At 39.8% G+C, this 22,846-nt stretch overlaps 1 protein-coding gene across 1 annotated transcript in view; it reads left to right on the top strand.

Moving 5' to 3' along the window:
* abca4a (ATP-binding cassette, sub-family A (ABC1), member 4a) overlaps positions 1-22,846 on the top strand; it is a 40,269-nt gene that overhangs the window by 7,117 nt on the left and 10,306 nt on the right. Inside the window, exons 6-28 of the mRNA XM_028569066.1 lie at positions 361-558; positions 3,257-3,346; positions 4,798-5,032; positions 5,660-5,799; positions 8,507-8,623; positions 10,911-11,108; positions 13,542-13,747; positions 13,830-14,006; positions 14,433-14,655; positions 15,486-15,707; positions 16,098-16,302; positions 16,933-17,010; positions 17,068-17,069; positions 17,183-17,387; positions 18,135-18,345; positions 18,496-18,627; positions 18,842-18,981; positions 19,192-19,329; positions 20,617-20,795; positions 21,152-21,254; positions 21,803-22,008; positions 22,383-22,437; positions 22,595-22,675. Of these exons, the coding sequence (XP_028424867.1) occupies positions 361-558; positions 3,257-3,346; positions 4,798-5,032; positions 5,660-5,799; positions 8,507-8,623; positions 10,911-11,108; positions 13,542-13,747; positions 13,830-14,006; positions 14,433-14,655; positions 15,486-15,707; positions 16,098-16,302; positions 16,933-17,010; positions 17,068-17,069; positions 17,183-17,387; positions 18,135-18,345; positions 18,496-18,627; positions 18,842-18,981; positions 19,192-19,329; positions 20,617-20,795; positions 21,152-21,254; positions 21,803-22,008; positions 22,383-22,437; positions 22,595-22,675 (3,541 nt within the window). The remainder of the gene's footprint in view (positions 1-360; positions 559-3,256; positions 3,347-4,797; positions 5,033-5,659; positions 5,800-8,506; positions 8,624-10,910; positions 11,109-13,541; positions 13,748-13,829; positions 14,007-14,432; positions 14,656-15,485; positions 15,708-16,097; positions 16,303-16,932; positions 17,011-17,067; positions 17,070-17,182; positions 17,388-18,134; positions 18,346-18,495; positions 18,628-18,841; positions 18,982-19,191; positions 19,330-20,616; positions 20,796-21,151; positions 21,255-21,802; positions 22,009-22,382; positions 22,438-22,594; positions 22,676-22,846) is intronic.

Genomic DNA, 22,846 nt, shown 5'->3' on the forward strand with positions numbered 1-22,846 from the left:
CATTCCCATCCGTATTACACAAATGGGCTATTTGGAGTTTCCACCTAACATAACGTAATAATCTAAGAGCCAGCTGATGGAATAGATTCACAATATGCATTATGATATTATAAAGAAAACAACACAAAACATATATTTTGAGGTTTGTATTTATTGAGTTAGAGGGCTCTGTATATTTCCACTTTGTCTAACTCTTTGGTTTTGGAAGCCATTATGATGCAGAAAACAGAATAAAAAATATGGACCTGTGAAGTATAACAGACATCATGGTGTAATCTACCAAATCAAAATGCCTAATTTAAGCCTTATTTGAATTCAACCTAACCCATACATCACATGTCCACTGACACTTCTTCCCAGTTTGCCTTTGGGGTCCCTGTCTTGCATCTAAAGGACATTGCCTGCAGCCTGACCCTGCTGGAGCGATTCCTCATCTTCCCCAGCCGCAGAGGACTCTTCGCTGTTCGCAATGCTATGTGCGTCCTTACCCCACAACGGCTACAGATCATTGAGGACAAATTCTACGCCAATGTCGACTTTTTCAAGCTCTTCCGGCTGGTCAGTGTTTGCTGGGATGTTAGCAATAAAATTTGCATAGCAATTTTGAAAGCTATTGCAGATAAAACAATACTTTCAATAGTTACCATCCGTAGGTTGTGGATATGTGCCAAGGCTCACTGCTAAAAGCTACTGCCTATTATTTAATGGTTTAACCATTTTTTACATCTAAGAAATGCAATCAAAACTCCAATCTGCCATAATTAAAGTGGACCCCTTTGACATAATTTGGCAGAGTTATCCATTATTTAGTTTATGAATAGGAAAGGTTAGTATAGAGCGGTGGTTGGATGAGTCCCATTTGGGGTGTTGGCATGTTTATTAGCATATTTGCAAAGTTCTTCAATGGCTATTCACAAAAGGCTAAGCCAGCTGTATGGCTGTAGGGCTTGAGGTGAAGCTGGCATAAGGAAATTTGCAAAATAGTTATCAAGTGGTGTCATGGTAAGTGTTTTTAACAAAGTATGTGTCTGATTAATGCATTAATCTTGTTGACAAGTTCATTTAGACTTTGTTTTTTAAGTGATGAAAACAGGCCAATGGAAATTGAAAATGCCACATTCATTTCAGGAAACCTATTTAGGCTTTTAATTGAAAAAATAATAGTATATTACAATATTTTCATGGTCTACGTTTTACAGTTATGTCTGACTACTATTTTAGAGTAAACATAATTGAATGATATCATCATACACCTCATATTTAGTGCGTTCAGTGTATTAGGTCATGGTTGCAGCTTATGTCTGACTTCACATCAGTAGTTTGTGCTTAAACAACACCTGGATCAAAACTTACAGGCCTATCATTCAATCAACAGCTGGTAGTATTTTTATAAGGGCTCTGACTCACAGGATGGGACAAATGTTTCTCAGGGAAATGCAAGTTGGCTTTGTGTCTAAAGTAAATAAAGTATGCCACAGTACAGCATTCTCCTGGAATGTTAAAGAACGCAATTGTGTAGAGTTTTAGATTTATTTTAATATTTCAAAAAGGCAAGAATATTTTAAATATAAATATTACCATGTATTAACATGTTGTAGTGTTGTATAGAAATTATTATATATGTAAAGTGGTTATACTGTTATTTTTTGTTAAAAAAACACAACCATAATCTGTAACTACAAATAATTGGATTACAGTATACAATACAGCAAACAACTCAACATTTAAAACTGCAAACATAACAAAATTGCTTTCCAAAAAGGAATGAACTCACAACACTTAGTTGAAGAAATTGATGGGAAGACCTTGTAACCTTTAAGCAGAACATATTTAGAGACTTAATTAAGAGTGTGATGCCGCTCTGCCAACATGCTTCAAATAGGTATGGGAGAAGTGCAACAGCTATGAGCATTAGCTGAGCAGACAGACATGGCCTCTGTGTAATTGGCTTAGTGAAGGGACACTCCTCTCTTTAGTAATCACAAGACACTTAGAGTTAACATGGGTCACAATGAGACGGACAGACAGCAACAATGGCTGACCTCTGGGACTGGGCCAAGTGAGTCGTCTGTCTGTCTCTGTCTTGTGCTTTACCAGCGGAAAGCTGAAATGCTTTTTGCCATAGTTTCACGTCATCTTTTTTGAAGATAAATGTCCTCATTTAATCCACATTGTTGAATTGTGTTTAGTGAATGTTGGTTTACAATGTTGGGGGGGGGGTGAGGACAGCTTTTCAATACCCCACAATGCATTCACATAATGACGCACCATGGCATACTCAAGATTCTTAGAGCCAATAGCAGTCTTATGCTCGCAATTCTCAATTTTAGAGCTCATTTAGTATATATAGTATCCATACACCAGATCGCAGGGATGTTTCAGTATATTGATAACGTAAGTGCTACTGCAGTTTATAAATGACTGGATTTAGAATTTCTTCCTCAAAATCATTTGCATCTGTGGAGTTTGAGCAGTGAGCACAGTGACAAAAGCCAGCCGATTGAGATGGTGCCCGAGTGGACAATGGAGGTTTGGAAAGATAAGGATGGACTAGATTGTCTTTAACGCTATGTGCTCATCTGAATGAAGTTAGTGGGTGTTTGGAAAAGATTGCCTTCAAAGATAAAATGCTTTGGAGGACGTGCCAATGTTGTTATAAAGCAAACTCTTGAGGAAGTTGGGAATATCTGTCTGTGCTCAATGCCCCCAGATGGGCTGAATCTATATTTGTAATAGGGACGGATGTCTCCTCTGGCAGTTCTGTGTCTTGGCCTCGTGCTGCTTCCTGCAACCTTTAGCCTATTGTGTTGTGAGCTTGCTAGAAGATCTCTAGGCAAACCAGCAGATCCTCAAGAGAAAGTAGTGCCCAGCAGATATACAGTAGAACATATAACATATTGATGATGACGGCAATTTTCAGGTGTTTCTCTCTTGTATACGATGTCTATGTCACAGCATCTGTTTGAATTGCTTTAGAGCACAAAGACACGTTGCTTTATGGCACAAAATATAAGACAGGACTATGAACTATGAATTTGAATACTTTTAACTTGAAACCATGCAGATTGCAGACTGCATATTGGCTGTTATCAAGGCTGGTATCATCTTATCCTTTTTGCTGATCAAAACAAAGTGATGCCAGGAAGGGGGGACATTAGGAACGTCCTGTGTGTCAGGGTTTATGGGAAATGTGGTGTTCATTTTGAGAAACAGAAAACTATTCATATTAAAATAATTAATTTGTGTTTCTCTCCAGCTTCCTCTTGTGCTCGACAATCACTCTGAAGGCATTGATATTCAGCTGTGGGTACGGGTCGTCTCCGCTGTCTCGGACAAACTGCGAGAGGTAAAGGCATGGTTCAGTCTATTCGAAAGTTCACCGCCCTGCTATATTTAGCTATCAGGAAACAGTTGCTTCCTCTTGCCTGAGTTTTTACGCAAATACAGAAAGTAGAGGGGGGGGGATATCATTTAGTGCGTATGAGGAACGCTAAATCAGGATCAGGCCTCTTTAGCCTCCAAAACAGATACATCATCATTATGGGACCATCCCAATGGAAACAAAACTGAGGCTGGTGAAGCCTCCAGATGTGGAAAAGGTTAAACACCATTGGTGATTGAATGATCTGTTTGTCTTTCTCTCACTGACATTGAGTCCATTCACATTCTCATTCTTTTCCTTGGATTAACCCCATGTTTTTACTTCTGTGAAGTGCCTCCCTGCTTGCTTAAGCTAGTTCATCTTGGCCACTACTACATGAGTTTTATTCAATGGACAAGGTTCAGTATCTATAGCAATTCTAACTTTGATTCTATAATATATATATTTGTGCAACTGTAATTACCATGTCATTTGTGGTGTACCTGTATTTTAAACATTCAGTGTACGTGAGTGTGTGGAAATATTGCTTTGTTTGGTGTCTCTGACAGTCTGACATCCTGTTGGCAAGACACTTGCCTTTGTCTGACCATAGACAGTCTGTAGTCGAGACAGACAACGTGAAACCACAAAATAAAAAAAAGAGAAAGAAATCAAATTGTTGCTATTAGAACGTAATTATATTTTCAGGTAGCGTTGTGTCCTGTGAATACCACGTATCTCCAAAATATCAACAAGAGCCTCATTTACAGCTTTGTGACATTGCATTTGTTACACAAGTGGGGTGTTGTTAGGAATTTAGTTAAGACTTTTTCTCAACTTATAAAAAAAATGTAAAATTCAAAATCTAGAAATTTGGAAGATACACAGCGACATTAGGTACACAAAAAGGCTTTAGGTACTGTTGACTGTATATTTTAAGGTTAAATAAATATTGTAAATAAAGGCATAGCATCAGGGCGAGCTCACCCTTGAACATTTGATAATTTCTATGCATACGGTTCCTTCATCTGGTAAACATCATGCAAATATACAACTTTGTTCTGTTATTCTTATCAGCCAGAGGTGCTAATCAGAGTGGTAGCAAATTACCCAACTTTGAATTGAAAGCAATCAGAGACTGCAATCAGGAACAAAACATATGCTCTATAGTTAATAAATGTCCAAAGTACAGTTTTGTACTTTGGTGCTCCAATTAAGTCAGTCACCTTAAAGTGTCTATGAGGAAATTAATAGCACATTTACTTATAAAACCCTATTTAACTCATTATCATCATCATCATCATCATCATCATCATTGACTCATATCACTGCTTAACATATCTTTAACATAACAACTGTTATGTTGTGTTACCTCTCAAAGCCAACACTTTTCTGTTCTTATTGAATCGCTGTTTTCCCTTCCTATCTCTCCACAGTTGTACCAGAGGAATAGCTCCAGGGAGCTTCTCCAGCTCATGACTCCTCTCTTCCAGAATAATCTGTCCTTCAGGCAGGTGATGGCCGCTGCCTCCAGTCTGGTATGTGGCTACACTGAGGGCGCTTTTTCCCGAGTCACTTCCTTTAACTGGTACGAGGACAATAACTACAAAGCCTTCCTGGGCATCAGCAGCGGCAGGGCACGGGGCCACTACACATACGACAACAGCACCAGTGAGTAGACCAGATATTAGAGCAGGCATTGTCTCAAGCCGTTTGAGCTGTCTGTTGTACTTTAAACCAAGGGTCTTGTTCTTGAGAATAGATCAATGCCTCAGTCCTTTTTTGGAGTAACCCATTTTTTTTTAAATCTTGTGTTAAATATCAGGGAATCTCCAGAGATAGTATGACAAACTCACTGGGTTTCTACACTAACTTGAATTACCTCTGCCAAGAAAGTGTGATTTCAGTCCCACTTGTGTTAGTTTGGAAGATATCTCAAAACCCCAACCTTTGAATGCAATTTAATGGAAGTTTAGTACATATGCAACAACAACAAAAAAAGAATGTTAAGTTGATGCAGATCTTAATCTAGAAAAATCACCATAAGGCCATTTCCTAATCCTGTTATGGCTTTTACATTCTGGCCCCTTCCGGAAATGCGTCAGGAGCAAACGTTTTTTTCCTTTTTTAGGAATTCCTTCTTTCAAGATGGATGGCTGTTAGTATTTTTACAATACTGTTTGTTTTCCTTTTCACCTACAAATACCATCCAATCGTCATCCCACCAGTATGGTACATAGTAAATTTGGATGATCTTAAAAACAATGTGACCATTTCCCATATTGTCTTTCCCTGCAGCTCCTTTCTGCAATGATCTGATGAAAGAGCTGGAGTCCAACCCTGCCACCAGGATTGTGTGGAACTCTGTCAAGCCCATGGTGATGGGACAGATCCTCTACGCCCCTGACTCACCTGCTGTCAGGAAGATCATACGAAATGTAAGCACTTGGTAGAGTCATTTATCCAACGCATGGTCTAGAACCATGGTTTCATACATTTAAGATAGTGGCAATCAAACTCTTAACCCTGTTAATACACAATTCCAGTCAGCGAGTTATTTTGTTAGCATTCTTCAAGTATATTATTTTTATACTCTATTGCTAATTCATTCAACACAATATTCTTATATCAAGTTTCTAATAGAGAAGACTGAAGAATTCCCACTTGCTTAATCTTACAATTTCTGTTACTCCATGACATCTGTATCTTTGATTTTCTTTGGGGCAAGCAAACCTGCTGCAGTGAACAATCCCTATAAAGGGGATCAGTTTTTCTCATTTCATGTCCAGCCTTTTGTATCTAGATGTAGATATGTGTTGGTCAAAGCCCTTTGGGGGGGGTAACAGTCATGGATGGCTTGGTTGCAATGGAAGAACACAGGCTGATCGGCTGTGGTGACTACCACACAGTCGACTGGCGCCATGGCTTTTTCAGTGTTATGTAAGCTGCAGTAAGATTTCGTCCTGAAAGACGTGTGATCACACACACACAAAGAGACACACACACTTGTGTTTCCTCTTTCCTGACCTTTAATGCCCTCTTTGGTTCCCTCTTCCTTTAGATTGGGATCTTAATTGCAATAATGATTAAGGGGTTAATCCTATACTTAACCAGACCAAAAACATGGCCTCTATACAGGCTCTTTGTTTTCTTCCTCTTAACTCTGTCATGCATCAGTGTGTTTCAGAAGAATCTCAAAGTGAAGCACCACTAATTTAAACATATGTTTTCACGCTTTATGTGACTGCTCTTGTGTAATGATGAGCTATGCAGGTCTTACCTGCATCCTGCCATCACTACTTATAATGTTATAAATAGTTCTAATAATATAATCACTGTTATAATGCATTGTAATGTGATTATTCTAAGTGGTCGTTGGGTGCTTCAAGTGAATTAATTCAATTTGAAATAACAAGCTGGTTATAAGTCACTATGTGGTCATTGTTTGATTTAAGTAAAGTGAATATTATTAAGTCTATGCAAGAACAACACACCAAACGTTTAATGGGTCATAACAGAAATTGAGTACTCATATTTACACAATCTTTTGATGATGAACAACTTAATGATGGGCATTTCACTGATCATGTAATGTTTCTCCAGAAAACTCAACTGACTTACCTAAATCAATTTATACTTTACCTGTAGTTGTATAAAACGGGTCATAACAGATAATAAACTGAGTACTGGTAAGGTACTCCAATTAAACACAATTATATGATACACATTTGCATTTCACTAATGTAATGTTTCTCCCAAACTTTATACTCACTCTAAACACTAAATTGACCCCAATATAGATAATACGACCTATGAGAATTAGAATATACTATCATTGTTGCAAAAAAGTATTATGATACTTGATGAGTGTGTATAGCTATAATTACACAGTGCTATAAGCAGATTATCACGCATTATTAGTACGTTATGTGTACTGTATATTGCATTATAAACATAGGCATCATAGAAACTTTTAGCAAATGGTGTAAAAGAGAATTTTACCCAGAAAATTCACAAGAAATTCACCAAACCAAAAATAACAGATTGTCCATTGAAATGGTATGACTGGCTTCACCATGCTGATGAAAACCATGAGTCAAGCATCGCTGATAGGCACCATGTTTGCGATGGTTTTGGACCTTTTAGCATACTAATTGGTATGCTTGCATCGGGGCAAAGATGCATCTGAGTAATGTGTGCCAGGGCACCACAAGTACTTCATTGAGTTTAGTACATAATACTTGTGGAACTAAACTTGCTACAAGTGCACACTTTGTTGCAATGTATGTAGGTATATGCTAAGTTAGGCACAGAATATCCCACATCTTGACCAATTCCAAGATTCCTCCACTGCCCCCTTGAAGAAATCCCCCTCGAGGAATCCCCCCGGTCCTCCTCCTGCTTTTGCTTGCTGTTTTAAACTGCCTCGGGGGATGAGGAAGCACTCACTTGTGGGAACCTGACTGGGATTCACTGGGCAGGCTGAATGCATTCGGCCAGTTGTCACCAACAGCCTCCATTGTCACCCCGGCTCCATTGTCTCCATTGTCACCCAAAATCAGACACACACAAGAGGAAGGCGTTTAATTGGGTGTACTCTTGAGCGCTTTCATCCCCCACTGCACATGACTGAATACTGAAATAGCCAGCCTTTGGTATCTGCCACACAAAGCACTGTACCCACACACCATCCAGGGTTTTAAAGATAAGCGTGCAGTAAATATTTGGCGATTTGGCACAGAGGGCATTTGTTGCACATTTGCTGCTATCTGAACAGGCCCGCGGGAATTCTTTGTGTGAGAATGTGTGTGTTGCCTTTGCAAAGCCTGTTTTCACAGAGAGTTTCATGTGGGAATGGTATGTAGCAGTAGATTAGAAGAACTGCGACAATGTGTGTGAGACTCTGAATGTTGTGTGCACATGTGCAAGCATATACATGGGTGGATTTGAAGTCTGGGATTTTATTTCTTCTATACATGAGTGCAAAATGTTTGTTTTTGCATTAGTTACGATATTTCTGAATGGTGTGCACCCAGATATTTGTGCATTTGGGAGAATAGTTGTGTGTGCATGTCCTTCCAATGTTGATAGACCAACCACTCACACACATACACATGGACACACACAATTCTATCTCTCCTGCAGGCAAACATGACATTTGAGGAACTGGAGAGGCTGAGGACGATGGGGAAGGCCTGGGAGGAAGTGGCTCCTCAGATCTGGGCTTTTTTCCAGGATGGAGTCCAAGTCAACATGATCCGGGTAGGACAGCAATATACTGTAGTGTAACTGAATAATTAGGTTTAAACAGTACACTGTCAGTAATGAGGACATGTATGAAGTAAGTGCATCAAATCATGTGTTTGTGGTCGAAACTCCTTTAATATGCAATTAAATATTGGAAGAGCAAATAAGCCAAAGATTGTTTGCACATCACTGCATTTAATCCCTTTAAGCTAACAGCTGACCCATACCAGCCCTACTGTGCTTAATACAGCAGATATGATCAGGATCTACCTTTGTGTTGCCATTCAGCTGACATCCAATGCCAAACAATTGTCTCTTTGAATGAGGTGATTAATGATGTTATTTTATCCTCCTTTTCCTCACTGAACATTTTTGCTGAGGTCACAGGAGTTCACAAAGTTTCCTACTTGAATACAGAACCATATCAATAGCTCTTCCCTTTCCATATATCGCCCTCTATCTACTAAGGCTGCTTGATTATGGAAAAAAATATAATCACAATTATTTTGGTCATTATTAAAATCATGATAATTTAACACGATTACTCGTAGACTTCTGGAAATATGTTGTAGTTATTGAACTTAAAAAACAGTGGAAAAAGTTAAATAAATCAACAGTAAAAAAACACATATAACTGTGAAATTTGCCTTAATACTTTTCCTATTTAAACTTTTTTTTTCATTCAGAACACAAGAGAAAATCAGAGTTTACTTGCAAAACATAATGAGCTAAATCATTGGGAGCCTAAATCATAATTAAGATAACATTTTGATTAATTGCACAGCCCTACTGTGTACCTTTCCCTCTTATTTCCTCTTTTTTTGCCTCACTATAAATTCCATCTATTTTATTTTTTGACCTTGTTTGCTTACCCCTTACATTCTAACTCTCCTCATTATGTCACCTTTACAGTCAAGATGGCTTTATCCTTTTAATCAGTTCTCCTTCTCTTTAAGGGGAATGTTGGTATTTTTCAAAGTGGACCCAATATTCCGATGTTTTTGTTTTGTGAGTAATAGGAACTGGTCCAGTATTGAGGGAGTGCCCTGCAGCCAGCAGCTGTGACATGGGCTGCAATGTAATCCTATGGGGCAATTACGAACTGTTAAAGGCCCTATGACATGCTGCTTTTTGGATGTTGTTATATAGGCCTTAGTGGTCCCCTAATACTGTATCTGAAGTCTCTTTTATATAGGCCTTAGTGGTCCCCTAATACTGTATCTGAAGTCTCTTTCCCCAAATTCGGCCTTGGTGCAGAATTACAGCCACTAGAGCCAGTCCCACAATGAGCTTTCCTCAGTATTTGCCATTTCTGTGTCTGTAGCTTTAAATGCTATTGAGGAGGAGAGAGGAGGGGCAAGGTGGAGCGTGGGGGTGTGTCCTTGACCAACTTCCACTTTGCTAGTTTGAAAGCCATGATGTCTCTCTTTCTCATGGGTGGGCCAAATTCTCTGGACGGGCAAAGTAGAGAAAGGGGAGGCAACCTTGCTCCTTATGACCTCATAAGGAGCAGATTCCAGATCAGCCCATCTGAGCTTTAATTTTCTCAAAGGAAGAGCAGAATACCCAGGGCTCGGTTTACATCTATTGCCATTTCTAGTCACTGGGGGACCATAGGCAGGCTGAAGGAACTCATATTAATGTTAAAAAACCTCTTAAAGTGAAATGTTCATGCCATGGGACTTAAATTGTTATCATAGGTGTCTGACTACATTATGGAAAGATGGAGAAGTTGCTGTTATCTTGCCATGCTTTCTGTTGTAACTTACTGATGCCAGGTCAACAACGTAACTTTAGCTAATAGCATTAGCTTACCTCCACTCTGTCTGCAGCTCTCCACTCTTGGAACAGCATTTTTCTTCAGGAAAATTTGGTTTGTTATAGGATTTCTTCTCCTCTTTGGCTGGCAGTAGTCATCCACGCTTAAAATGGTCACTGCAGACCCAATGGTCTGCAAAGGGCAGCGAATGGCAAGAAGAATTAGGATCTATTTTTAGCTGTGGCACAACAAGCCACAAATAGTCACTTAGACACAAATGCATGGGAAAAAAGGGTCCAGGTTGAATAACACCGAAATTCCCCTTTGACTACCTATCTTCTTCTAGCCTTTTTCTATAACCGACAAATCTAATAACAATGTTAATGCTTTGACTGAGTAGATTTTTTTTGCTTTTTCTTTCCTATTTCCTTTTGGTTTTCTTGGGTTATGAAATGTGTATTGTGTTCCTACTGGTGTCTTAGCAACATATTCCTTAAAGGAAAAACACCAAGGGTAAATAAAGCCTACTTCCTTTTGTGTCAGGACACCATGTGCAATCCATCGGTGATGGATTTCATTGACAGGAGTCTAGAGGAGGCGCCGTTCTCCTCCAAACACATCCTTAACTTCCTGTACAACGGGTCACCAGAGGACCGTCCAGACGACATGCCTGATTTTGACTGGCGAGACATCTTCAACCTCACTGACCGGGTCATTCGGATGCTCAACCAATATGGGGATGTGAGTTGACATCACATCAAAAGACATTGTTTTAGCATTTGCTTCATCTTGTAGAAGGCGTTACTTGCCTCTCAAATACCATTGCCTGGATTTTGAGGAATGTGTGTCAGCATGCAGAACTACAGTATACTGAAAAGTGAAAGGGGGCTCCACATCTCTTTAGATGTAAATAAGGTGTCAGGATTGTTTTTACTAACTTCTCTCAATGGACTCTGACAGCTAGAATGTGAACTCTTTTTCCACATTTCTCTCCACCTGAGATGTCAAGTTCTAGGACAGGCCTATTCATGAAATAATCCAATTAAGCACAGGTCTTGTTGATTTCAATACCTTGGTTGGCTAATCACTATGTACCCAATACCACTCTCAAAGTGATGTGAGCATTTAGATAAGTTGGCTCTGCAATTTGTCCGCCCGTCCAGAGACATGGAAATCTTCCCAGGTGGGCGAGAGCCAGAGCAACAAACTAGCTGTCGAGTCTCTTTTGTTTAATGCTGATGGAGTGGAGGGTAAAAGAAAAACAGAAAAAAAACATCACAAACCTTCTCTTGTGAAGGCGCTGCACATTTAGTAGACCAATGCAATTTCAAATCACCCCTTTCCATGCAAAGGCTAATCGGGATGAGAGGCCTACCACACTGGGGGGTGACACGGGGGGCACCTTGGGGTATGGCTGGTTGGATGGTTGGTGCTCTTTGTTTTTGTCCAAGTTGAAGCTTACAGCACTTGAGTGTGACAGGGAGAGTGGGAACGATTGAGGCCGATTAGCTACAGCTGTCACTCCATCCACCATCCTTTATAAAGCGACAACAATGACCGTGGGCTTCTTGGCTGGTTGGCTGCACGTTGGTGGTATGCATGTGTGTCTCACCACAGTGGGGCTGCAGTGTTAGTAGGTGTATCTGGGCAATTTAAGGGTCGGTCTCTGAATAATTTGTTGGGTATGTTTATTGTACATTGTGTCTGTAAATGCATATATGCTTGTATTTTGGATTTTAGGCTTGTTTGTTTTGGGTTTTGGCGGGTATCTATGAATGGGATCTTAGGGGTAAATTGTTGTTTTGGAGTGTTTCCTTTTGGATCAGGTCCCTCTCTATTGGCATTAGCCTACAGTGAATGGCTATATCAGACACGCTTTTCAGGGAAGAGACAACCACTTCTGAAGCTTCTTTGCAAATGTGGGTGCAACGTGTGGTTCATAGTGACTTGAGCCAATACTGGCAACTCTGGGCTTTTCACAATTTTAGACATGCTAGGAATGGCAATGTCAGTCTATTGGCCAGTAAGTCTACTTTTGTCCAGACTAAAATATCTCAATAACTATAGAAATGCATTGCCATTCACTGTTGTACAAACATTCATGGTCCCGAGAGGATGAATCTATGATGATTTTCTGTAGCGCCACCAGCAGGTCAAAATTTCTACTTATCCACTTAAATATTTCAACATCTACTTGATGGATGGGTGTATTTTGTACAGACATTCATATTTATCCTATTGACTTTTGCAATCCTCTGACTTTTCTAGCGCCACCATGAGGTCCACATTTTTGGCTCAAATCTTTTGGCAAAATTATGGATTTATTATCGTGCAATTTGGAACAGACATTTATGTTCCCCTCAGGATAAATTGTAATCAGATCAAACTCTAAATGTATCCAATCTCACCTGTACTTTGCTTTTAGTGGTAATTAGCAAATGTTAGCATGATAACACCTAAAGTAAGATAGTGAATATGGCAAACATTCTACCTGCTTAACATCAGCATGTTAGCATTGCCATTGTCAGTACATGTACACAGTACTGACGTTGGCATTTAGCTTAAAGCATTACTGTGGCCACAGTGCAGTTTCACAGAGCCACTACCATGGCTGTTCGAAACAATATAGGCTACTGACCCATGGTTTAGCTAAATTCTAAGACCAAAGAAATTACCACTGAGGGAATTTTGAGGTATTTTTTCCGAATACCATAAGAAAAGATGTTTCACATGCAATCATATCAGTTTACTGATACTATACTGATACAAATACTTAGCAAAGTATTAATAGCTACTGTAACTGTTTTTACTCAGATTAATTGGCAACATGTTTGATTTATCAAGGTAAGCAATGTGTCTAAAATGTTTTGAGAAGTACTTTTGATTCCTGGATTCTGTACCCCTCTGGCTACAATTATGCTATAGTGTATGTGAAAATAAAGGTAATACTACTACTACTACTACTACTACTACTACTACAGTAAGCTCAAGTAAGTGACGTAAAAGGAAACTGATCTTGCAGTTAACTTTCAAAGCGAAATCCAATATTCTGTTAAACAGAGAGCACTTAAACTTCTGTTTGGCTGGTGTTCCGCTTATACCCAGGCGTTATCCTTGTCTAACACCTTTCCATTTATTTGGCTGTCTCTCCCTTGTTCATTCTCCCTCACTCAGTGTGTGCTCCTGGATAAGTTTGTGGCTGTGCCTGACGAGGACGCCGTCACTTATCGGGCCTTGGACCTGTTAGAGGACAGCAAGTTCTGGGCGGGCCTTGTCTTCGTAGATATGCACCCTTGGACCACCAATGTCCCGCCTCATGTTAAGTTCAAGATCCGTATGGATATTGATGCAGTGGAGCGCACCAATAAGGTCAAAGACAGGTTAGAATCAAAGTCAAGTGTAAATGATGGGTTTAGTTAATTGGTGATACATTTAAAGACTAAATATGTGTGTGTTGCTCAGGTATTGGGACCCTGGCCCCAGAGCCGATCCAATGGATGACTTCCGCTATGTTTGGGGCGGCTTTGCTTACCTCCAAGATATAATAGAGCATGGGATTATCAAGACTCAGACTGGAAAGGAATGGCCACTGGGTGTTTATCTACAGCAGATGCCCTACCCTTGTTATGTGGATGATCTGTAAGTGGAACATATGATCATATAGTAGCTTTAAACAAAGTTCAATCACATTAAACATCCATAGCAGAATTCATTGTTGACTTTCTTTCATTTGATTTTTAAGTTACAGTTATGATTTAGTTTTACGCTACTTAGATAACTTCTTTTTTTTTGGTGGTAAACATTATAGATTGTGAGACTCACACAAGTAAAGAGCTGTGGACTTTGCTTTAAATGAGACATTTTTCCTGCCTTTTTTCTTTGAAAAACTTTTCAAAGACTTTTATGTGATAATTATCGGAGGTGTGTTTTAGCTGGCCTATCTCAAGGGCCAGTCAGCCATCTTGTTGTAAATTGTGAGAATCACACAATTCTGGTTCCCGTTTCAATAACTGTGTCCTTCTCTTCCATCTTCCAACTTCCTTTGCCTTCCCCTTCTCTGTCCAGCTTCATGCTGACATTGAACCGCTGTTTCCCCATCTTCATGGTACTGGCCTGGGTCTACTCTGTGTCCATGATAGTCAAGAGTATTGTCCTGGAGAAGGAACTCCGCCTGAAGGAGACCCTGAAGGCTATGGGGGTCACCAACGGCGTCATCTGGTCCACCTGGTTCATTGACAGCTTCCTCATGATGGGCACTAGCACCGCTCTCCTCTCCATCATTATCATAGTAAGGAAGGCTTTTTCAAAAAGCTTATAAAGATCCTCATTTCTGCACAATTTACTTTGTCTTATACAAAAAAAAAAAAAAAAAATAGGTTTGGACCGAATACCTGATGGGGCCCAAGTGGAGAGAACACTGATAATGCAAAGTATACAGTATATGAATGCAGTGTATGTCTCTAAACATGTTAACTTATCTGGATATAAATGTCACCCAGTTTTACTGTGAATCATTACCACATCTTTTCCCTTGATCTAGTAATGGCTCACTGGTTGCATACTTATGAATCATTAATGAACTGTCAATACCATGACATCATGGGAATTATGTCAACAGCTTTGCAGGAATGGGTTTCTGGATAATAATTAACACTTGTACCACTGTAAAAGTCACAAGTCTCTCTTGGAGTCAGCCAGTGGCTCAGCTGACATGTTGTCGTTGTCGTAATATGGGCTGTTGTGACCTCTAGTGGATCATAGTTGTATAGAAATGATTTATACCAAGATTACCCAAATAATGTCTACTGTGTATTGCATGTCACCAATGTAGTATTTATTAGCCCTTATTTCACATGAAATCTACTTTTAAATTCTGTTTAACATACATAGGTTTCTATATTTTTTAAATATGTTTTGGTAAAATTGTGTCTCTTTCACTTCCCCTACCAACTTTTTTGTTTGGTTCTCTACATTAATCCCTATGTCCTTCTCCTACATCCACAGTATGTATGCTTTCTTGTCTGGACAACGAGTCATTCTCCTACAGTATTCCTATGCAGATTCAGTGCATGCTAATTAAAGGCATCACATGTGTGTTCCTCTGTCTCTGGCCTACAGGGAGGTAGGGTACTGAACTACAGCAACAGCGTCATCCTCTTCCTTTTTTTGCTCACCTTCACTACGGCTACCATCATGCAATGCTTCCTCCTCAGTGTCTTCTTCAACCAGGCCAACCTGGCAGCTGCCTGCTGCGGCATTGTTTACTTCGCCCTTTACCTCCCGCACATCTTCTGCTTTGCCTGGCAAGACCGCATCACCAAGGACATGAAGATCTTGGTGGTGGGTGTCACATCACAGAATCTGCCTCTATCAAGCGAGCATGCTTCAAATAATAACATTGCTACTGTGTATACTGTCATTATTGAATTTTAGCTACAGCACAGGATGTGTTCAGAATCTCTTCAGAATTCTTGACTCCTCCCACTTATACTATCAGATATAGGACCTGATTTTGAGATTTTACGAACCATTTTGTTGTTGTTGTTTCTTATTTGTATCACAGACCCATTAGATCCCAAGGAGCCAAAGCATTATAATGAATCAAACTCCAGACTAAAAGTGACACAGTCAATGTTATATACACTTCATGGTCCCATTTTCAGTTAAAACACTGAATGAGTTACAATTATTCAGTGACTATGGTTGAAGGACTGTTGGCTCTCCCCTCAGAGTCTGCTGTCCCAAGTGGCTTTTGGCTTTGGGACGGAGTACCTGTCCCGGTACGAAGAGCAAGGCGTGGGTCTGCAGTGGGATAACATCCAGACCAGCCCTCTGGAGGGGGACGAGTTCAGCTTTCTCACCTCCATCTGCATGATGGGCCTGGACACTGTGCTGTACGCTGTGCTGGCCTGGTACCTGGACAATGTCTTCCCTGGTCAGTGTGTTAGAGAGAAGTGTATGACAACTTTTGCTTTCAAAGCAAATACTAATTTGATTTATTCAGTGGTGGGATGTAACTAAGTACAAGTAAACTGTACTTGAGTACAAATTTGATGTACTTGTACTTTACTTGAGTCATTTCTTTTCATGCCACTTTCTACTTCTACACGGCTACATTTAAGAGACAAATATTGTACTTTTTACTCCACTATAGTAATCTGACAGCTTTAGTTACTAGTTACGTCTCACAAAACACATGTAGTTTACAAAAACAAAATTAAACTTTAAACTACCCAACAATATAACGGCCTACAAGTCCAGCTGAAATGATTAGCCGATTAAACGCATAACTGTTTTGATTGTTTCCAGTTTCTAAAATGTGAGGATTTTTCTGAATTGAGTACCTTTGCTTTTAATACTTTAAGTACATTTTCCTGATGATACTTACATACTTTTACTTAAGTAAAATTTTCAATGCATGACTTACTGGTAACACTGTAGTTTTACAATGTGGTATTAGTATTTTTTACTTAAGTTAAGGATCTGAATACTTCTTCCACCAGTGGATTTATTCACATATTCACTATAGCTCATGTATTTGTTTTTTCTTCTGTTTTTATTACAGGCCAGTATGGAATTGGTCGACCATTTTACTTCCCCTTCCTGCCTTGTTATTGGATCAACAGTGTGGCTCCAGCTTCAGGTAAGCCAACTTACTTATCTACCATTTTCCCTATTCACATACTGTGCATAAGAAAAGATGTACTGTATGTTAAGGAGGAAGACTGTTATCCTGTGACGTAATGTCCCGAACTCAGCCCTAATTCGGTTTTAAAATCCTTTCTTTTGTCTCCAAAGGCAACAACAAACTGGAGTTGAATAAAAAAGGCTTTCATAACCTGGCCAACAAAGAGCAAGGAGAGCAGCAGAAGCAAGAGGAGGAGGAGAACCAAGATCAGGAGAATGACCAGGAGAAAGCCCCGGCTCTGGAGGAGACAGACTCGTGTGAACACTTGGCTCAGCGTGACAGGCTGGAGAAGGAGAACCAGGCTGAGGCAGAGGAGAACCAGGAAACAGACGGTATGCTATTTACACCTTGGTTCTGTTTAAAAAGCTTTTTTTTTTTTTTTTACACATAGAGGTGCAATTTGTTAAATTCATAACCAAAAAACATAACACTGTAACTTCCTGGAAGAGCTGCAATCAATCACAGGGTATAAGATACACAGTTCTATTACCGCTGCACTTATCTATTAACATCTCTGCTTCTTTCTGATATCTGAAGAACAAATTGCAGCATAATTCCACACATAAGTCATTACATATCTTATTAATTATATTGATGTAACAGTTTTCCAAGCCAACACTTGGATCTCCATTCAGGATTGAAGCCATCTCTCTATTTGCTCTCACTTTCCCTATCTGCCAATCAGATTCATTGTGTGGGAACTCAGTGCCCTTGTGTGTGTTTGCATTTGCTGGTATATGTGAACACATATGCTGTTAGCTTCTCAGTTTCATGCTTAGTTAATAAATGATGGAAACTGTTTTCTTTACACCGTATAACATTCCAGTCGCCTGATGTCATATGCGTCTTTCATACACATTTGGGAAATATACACAAAGTAACACTTTTGTTACTTTGTGTATATTTCTTTTTCTTTACTTTGTTTATATTTCTGGGAAGAGGAAGGGATATGATGTCAACTTTTCATCAACATTCTGTTGCCATTTTTTACTTGAAAGACGTGCCCGTCGTTAAGGATGGATTTCTTAAATACTCAAACGGTCCAGAAGCAGTGTTCACTCCTAGTCCAGATAAATGAGTAACACATATGGGGTTGTCTTTGCTGTCTGCAGGTCAGCCATTCTTTGAAGCAGAGCCAGCTGACCTGGTGAAGGGTGTTTGCATCCAGAACCTGGTCAAGGTGTTTGGCAAGAGCTCCACACCGGCCGTGGATGGCCTTAGCATCAGTTTTTATGAGAGCCAGATTACTGCCTTTCTGGGCCACAATGGTGCTGGGAAGACCACAACCATGTATGTCACACACAACAACCATAAGGGCAGAACATGTAGAAAATAGTCTTACATTCTCTGCAATTGACTTTTGCAGTGGCAATATGTAGCTAGGGGACACTGTGTTTCTCTCAACATATTTTTCTCTCTCTCTCTGTCTCGCTCTCCCAGGTCCATATTGACCGGTATGTTCCCTCCCACCTCCGGCACAGCCACCATCTACGGCAAGGACATCCGAACAGATATGGACACCATCCGTTTGTCTCTGGGAATGTGCCCTCAACACAACATCCTTTTTCAGCAGTATGTAACTCTCCACACAGTTAGAATATAGGACTCAAATAGTTTTGATAAATACTTACTTTTGGTAGATTGCATGTTATATTGTACCACAATATTTATCACCAAACAGTGTGATAAAAAAACAACAACCAAATGAACCGACAAACATGCTTGCAGTACAATTATTTAGTTGTAACTGGATTATTGCGTCCCCCTCTTTGTTTGGTTGTGACAGTATGACTGTAGCAGAACATATCCTCTTCTACTCGCTGCTGAAAGGCCGTCCAATAGCAGAGGCCGAGGAGGAGGTAGAGAACGTGCTGCAGGATCTGGGTCTTCCCCACAAGAAAGATGAGCTGACCCAGAACCTCTCAGGTCTGTCTGGTTCTGCTTCTTCATCCAAAATAAAGCTGCTGCAAAGTGTATATGGATAATTTCTATTGATTTATTATTGTTTTTAAATAAATGGCACACACCTAGAATGCACACGCACGCACGCACACACACACACACACACACACACTCACACGCACATATACTGATATGTGCACACTATGATCAGTACTTTATGATGTTCTAATCCAGGGGGCATGCAGAGGAAGTTATCAGTTGCTTTGGCGTTTGTTGGTGGGGCCAAGGTGGTGATCCTGGATGAGCCCACTTCTGGGGTGGACCCCTACTCCAGGCGCTCCATTTGGGACCTGCTGCTCAAATACCGCGCAGGTAAGACTGACCCCTGCTGGCTAGAAGAGGGTGTAGAGCCCTAACGTCATGGTACTGTAGAGGTTTTCTGCATTAGCCCCTAAAGTAAACAGATACCAAAACTTAAAATAAGTTTATTACAGTATCCAATATAATGGTTGCAGTTGTCACTTCAAATAGCCAACCTTTACTGTCTTATATTATGCTCTAATAGTAATCATCATCATGGACATACAATAAAGCACTTATAGAATGACTCCTTGAAAAGTGTTATGCCATGGACACAATCCATCTGTTAAAAATAGGTAATAGTTCATACTGCTTTTTAAATGTTTTCTTTATTCATTCATTAGTTTAATTTTATTTGAACTCATTTTTGTCACATTAACAAGCTGTTTAACATAATAGTGCATTTGTAATAACTGCCATGTTTGTAGTTTGTAGTCAGATAAAGTGTGGAAAATATTTCATTAAATGACTTTAGTTCATTAGATGATAGTATACTTAATAATTTAATTAATATTAATTAATCAATCAATTAATATTCTTGCCTTCATATCACAAATGAAGTTACATTATTAGGTTCCCTTGATGATTATAAACAGTAGCAGTGTAGCTTGTCATGCTGTATTATATGCCATGTAGAGGTTAGATGATGAACAAACCTGACAGGTTTGTCTGGTCAGACCACAAATATTTCAACCTATGTCCTGCTCAAAACATTGCATCATTGGGCGCCCGGATAGCTCAGTTGGTAGAGCGGGCGCCCATATATAGAGGTTTACTCCGCGACGCAGCGGCCCTTTGCTGCATGTCATTCCCCCTTCTCTCTCCCCTTCCGTGTCTTCTGGTGTCCTATCAGAATAGAGGCTGAAAATGCCTGAAAAAAATAATCTTTAAAAAAACAAACATTGCATCACTGATGCTGCTATTGACCACAAGTCTGACAGTTGTTCCACTAAACCTGATACCCCAAAAACGGTAACGTTCTGACCTAAAGCTGTTATTTATAAAGTAATAGACTCTTTCTGTCTTAAATTCTAAAGGACAAATGCTTACCGTTTAAATATCCCAATTCTGTCATATACATTCTTGGACCTCCTAATTTATGATGATGATACCACATTCAGTGCAGCTGTACTGAAATCTCTGTAATAAATCTTAATAGAGAGCTTTTTTACTGCCTTAGTATTTCACAACACAGCAGTGTTGTTAGATCTTGATTAAGGTACGAAAGAAAGTTTGTCCTTCTTTCATATCTCTCTATTTTCCCCCTTGGTCATTGTGTCTCTCTATCCCACGCTGCAGGGCGCACAGTGATCATGTCCACCCACCACATGGACGAGGCCGACCTGCTGAGTGACAGAGTGGCGATCATCTCTCAGGGTCGCCTCTACTGCTGCGGCTCCCCCATCTTCCTCAAGAACTGTTTTGGCGCTGGCTTCTACCTCACTGTTGTGCGACGAATGAAACATGACGCTCCAAAGGTGGGGACTTTGTGTGTGTGTGTGTGTGTGTGTGTGTGTGTTTTTGTGCGCGTGTGTGTGTGTGTGTGTGTGCGTGCATTAGGCTTTAAATGGTACAGAGTGGTAGCTTTAAAAGTTCTAAGACGAATTTGGGTTATACTGCCAGAATTCAATTCTTGTTTGACTAGAACTGCATATGAAACAGAAATTTAGCTTCATTTTTACTTAAAGATATTTAACAACTGACTAATACAATGGTTTCATCTTTATGACTCCCTTGGTGATTTGTGTGTAAATGAGTCCCAGTGAGACTAAGACTGAGTAGAAGTACATGCAGGAGAGTAAATGGTGGTTTCCAATCACATTTTGTCCGACAGGCCAGCTGTGACCGTACAGACGATTGCTCCTGTAATTGTTCAAAGTGTTCAAAGTTTAAAGTGGACCAAGAGGAGAGCCAGCCTCCAGACAGACAGATGGATGGTATGTTCCATTATCGTGTTGTAGTCATTTCAGAGATCAGTGTGCATTGCCAATCTCCTTGAACCTGTTTAAGTCTGTTCAACGTCTAAATGAATACTGTAATGGAGCATAATCTCTTTATCACGTTGATGAAAAGCTCTTTTGCGTCAGATTATAGTCAGTCTGCTGCCAACATATCTAGAAACACCATGTGTTGTTGACTTACCTCTTAAATGCCAATTTGATATGCAGTTTTGATATGCAGTTTTGCTTACCATATGATGTGATTTAATGTGTTTTTCTTCTGTTTCTTTATTCTCTGCTGTGATTTTGCACACACTCTTAATTTTCTTACAGCACATTTCTACTTACAGTAACGTGCCACCTGTCAGTTGTCAGATATTTTACTATTACCGATGGCGCTGCTTAGTTTACATTCTTTAGTGCTTCATTTTTCAAAAAGTATAAGTAACGAGCAAGCAATAAGATAATAAATGAAACAATCAAAGCAGTTAGCGTATGATGAACGTTGAAATAAAGCAAAATCATCCTCTACCACTCATCTCCAGGTAACATGGAACGCATCACCGCCCTGATCCACCATCACGTGCCGCAGGCTCGTCTCATTGAGGCCATCGGCCAGGAGCTGACCTACCTGCTGCCTAACCGCAACTTTGAGCCCAAGGCCTACGCAAGCCTCTTCAGGGAGCTGGAGGAAACACTGGGGGACATCGGCCTCAGCAGCTTCGGTGTGTCCGACACATCGCTGGAAGAGGTGTGTGGAAATAATAACAAAAGAAATGGTAACAGCTGGAATCGTAGGACTGCTTGTATTTAACAACTACATGCAGTTGTGATTTATTAGGACAATCTAAAACATTTACAAATTGACATTATAGTCCCAGACTTTAAGAAAATAAGACAATAGTTCAAACTGACAATTACTGCCCCCTGAATAAGACAGATTCTTAGTTATTGAAGTACAAATTATATTTTCATTTTCAGTGCTAAACAACAATTTGAAGAGAAAAGAAGAGTAATTGCCTGACATTCACCTTTACAGTGATTAGGCTCTGTTACACAAGGCTTTGTAATAAAGAGCATCACTTAATTTTGGATCCTGACAATAACATAAGCTATTTTTTGTAGATCTTCCTAAAGGTCACTGCTAATGGGAATGCAACCAACAAGAAATGTACACCAGGTAAAAAAAAAGAAGAAATTTGTTTTTGTAGCACTTTCCGTTAACTTCTCTTTCTCGTCCTGTTGATTTGTCGTGTGTCTGAATGTGTAGTTGTGTCTCTTGTAGCCCGTCATCATGTGAACTACATTCTTTGTATCCCACTTTCCAACTCTCTCAGACAAGAACTTATTGCGACAGATCTGTCGAGCTAGTCTCTGTGGGTACAACAGAGTGGCAATTGATATGGCACCACCAAAAGGTGACATTTTTAGCTTACAGCGCTGGACTAATGCTGTTGTGGGAAAAACACATCAATTTCTGTAATTCAAGAGGATTTAGAGTCTATTATGTGATATAAGAAGACACAGATTTAACACTCCTTTGTTAAATAAAACAAATATGTGAAGTCAACTGAGAAATGTGCCGAATA

Source organism: Perca flavescens, chromosome 22, assembly GCF_004354835.1.
Source record: "Perca flavescens isolate YP-PL-M2 chromosome 22, PFLA_1.0, whole genome shotgun sequence".
Classification (NCBI taxonomy): Eukaryota; Metazoa; Chordata; class Actinopteri; order Perciformes; family Percidae; genus Perca; species Perca flavescens.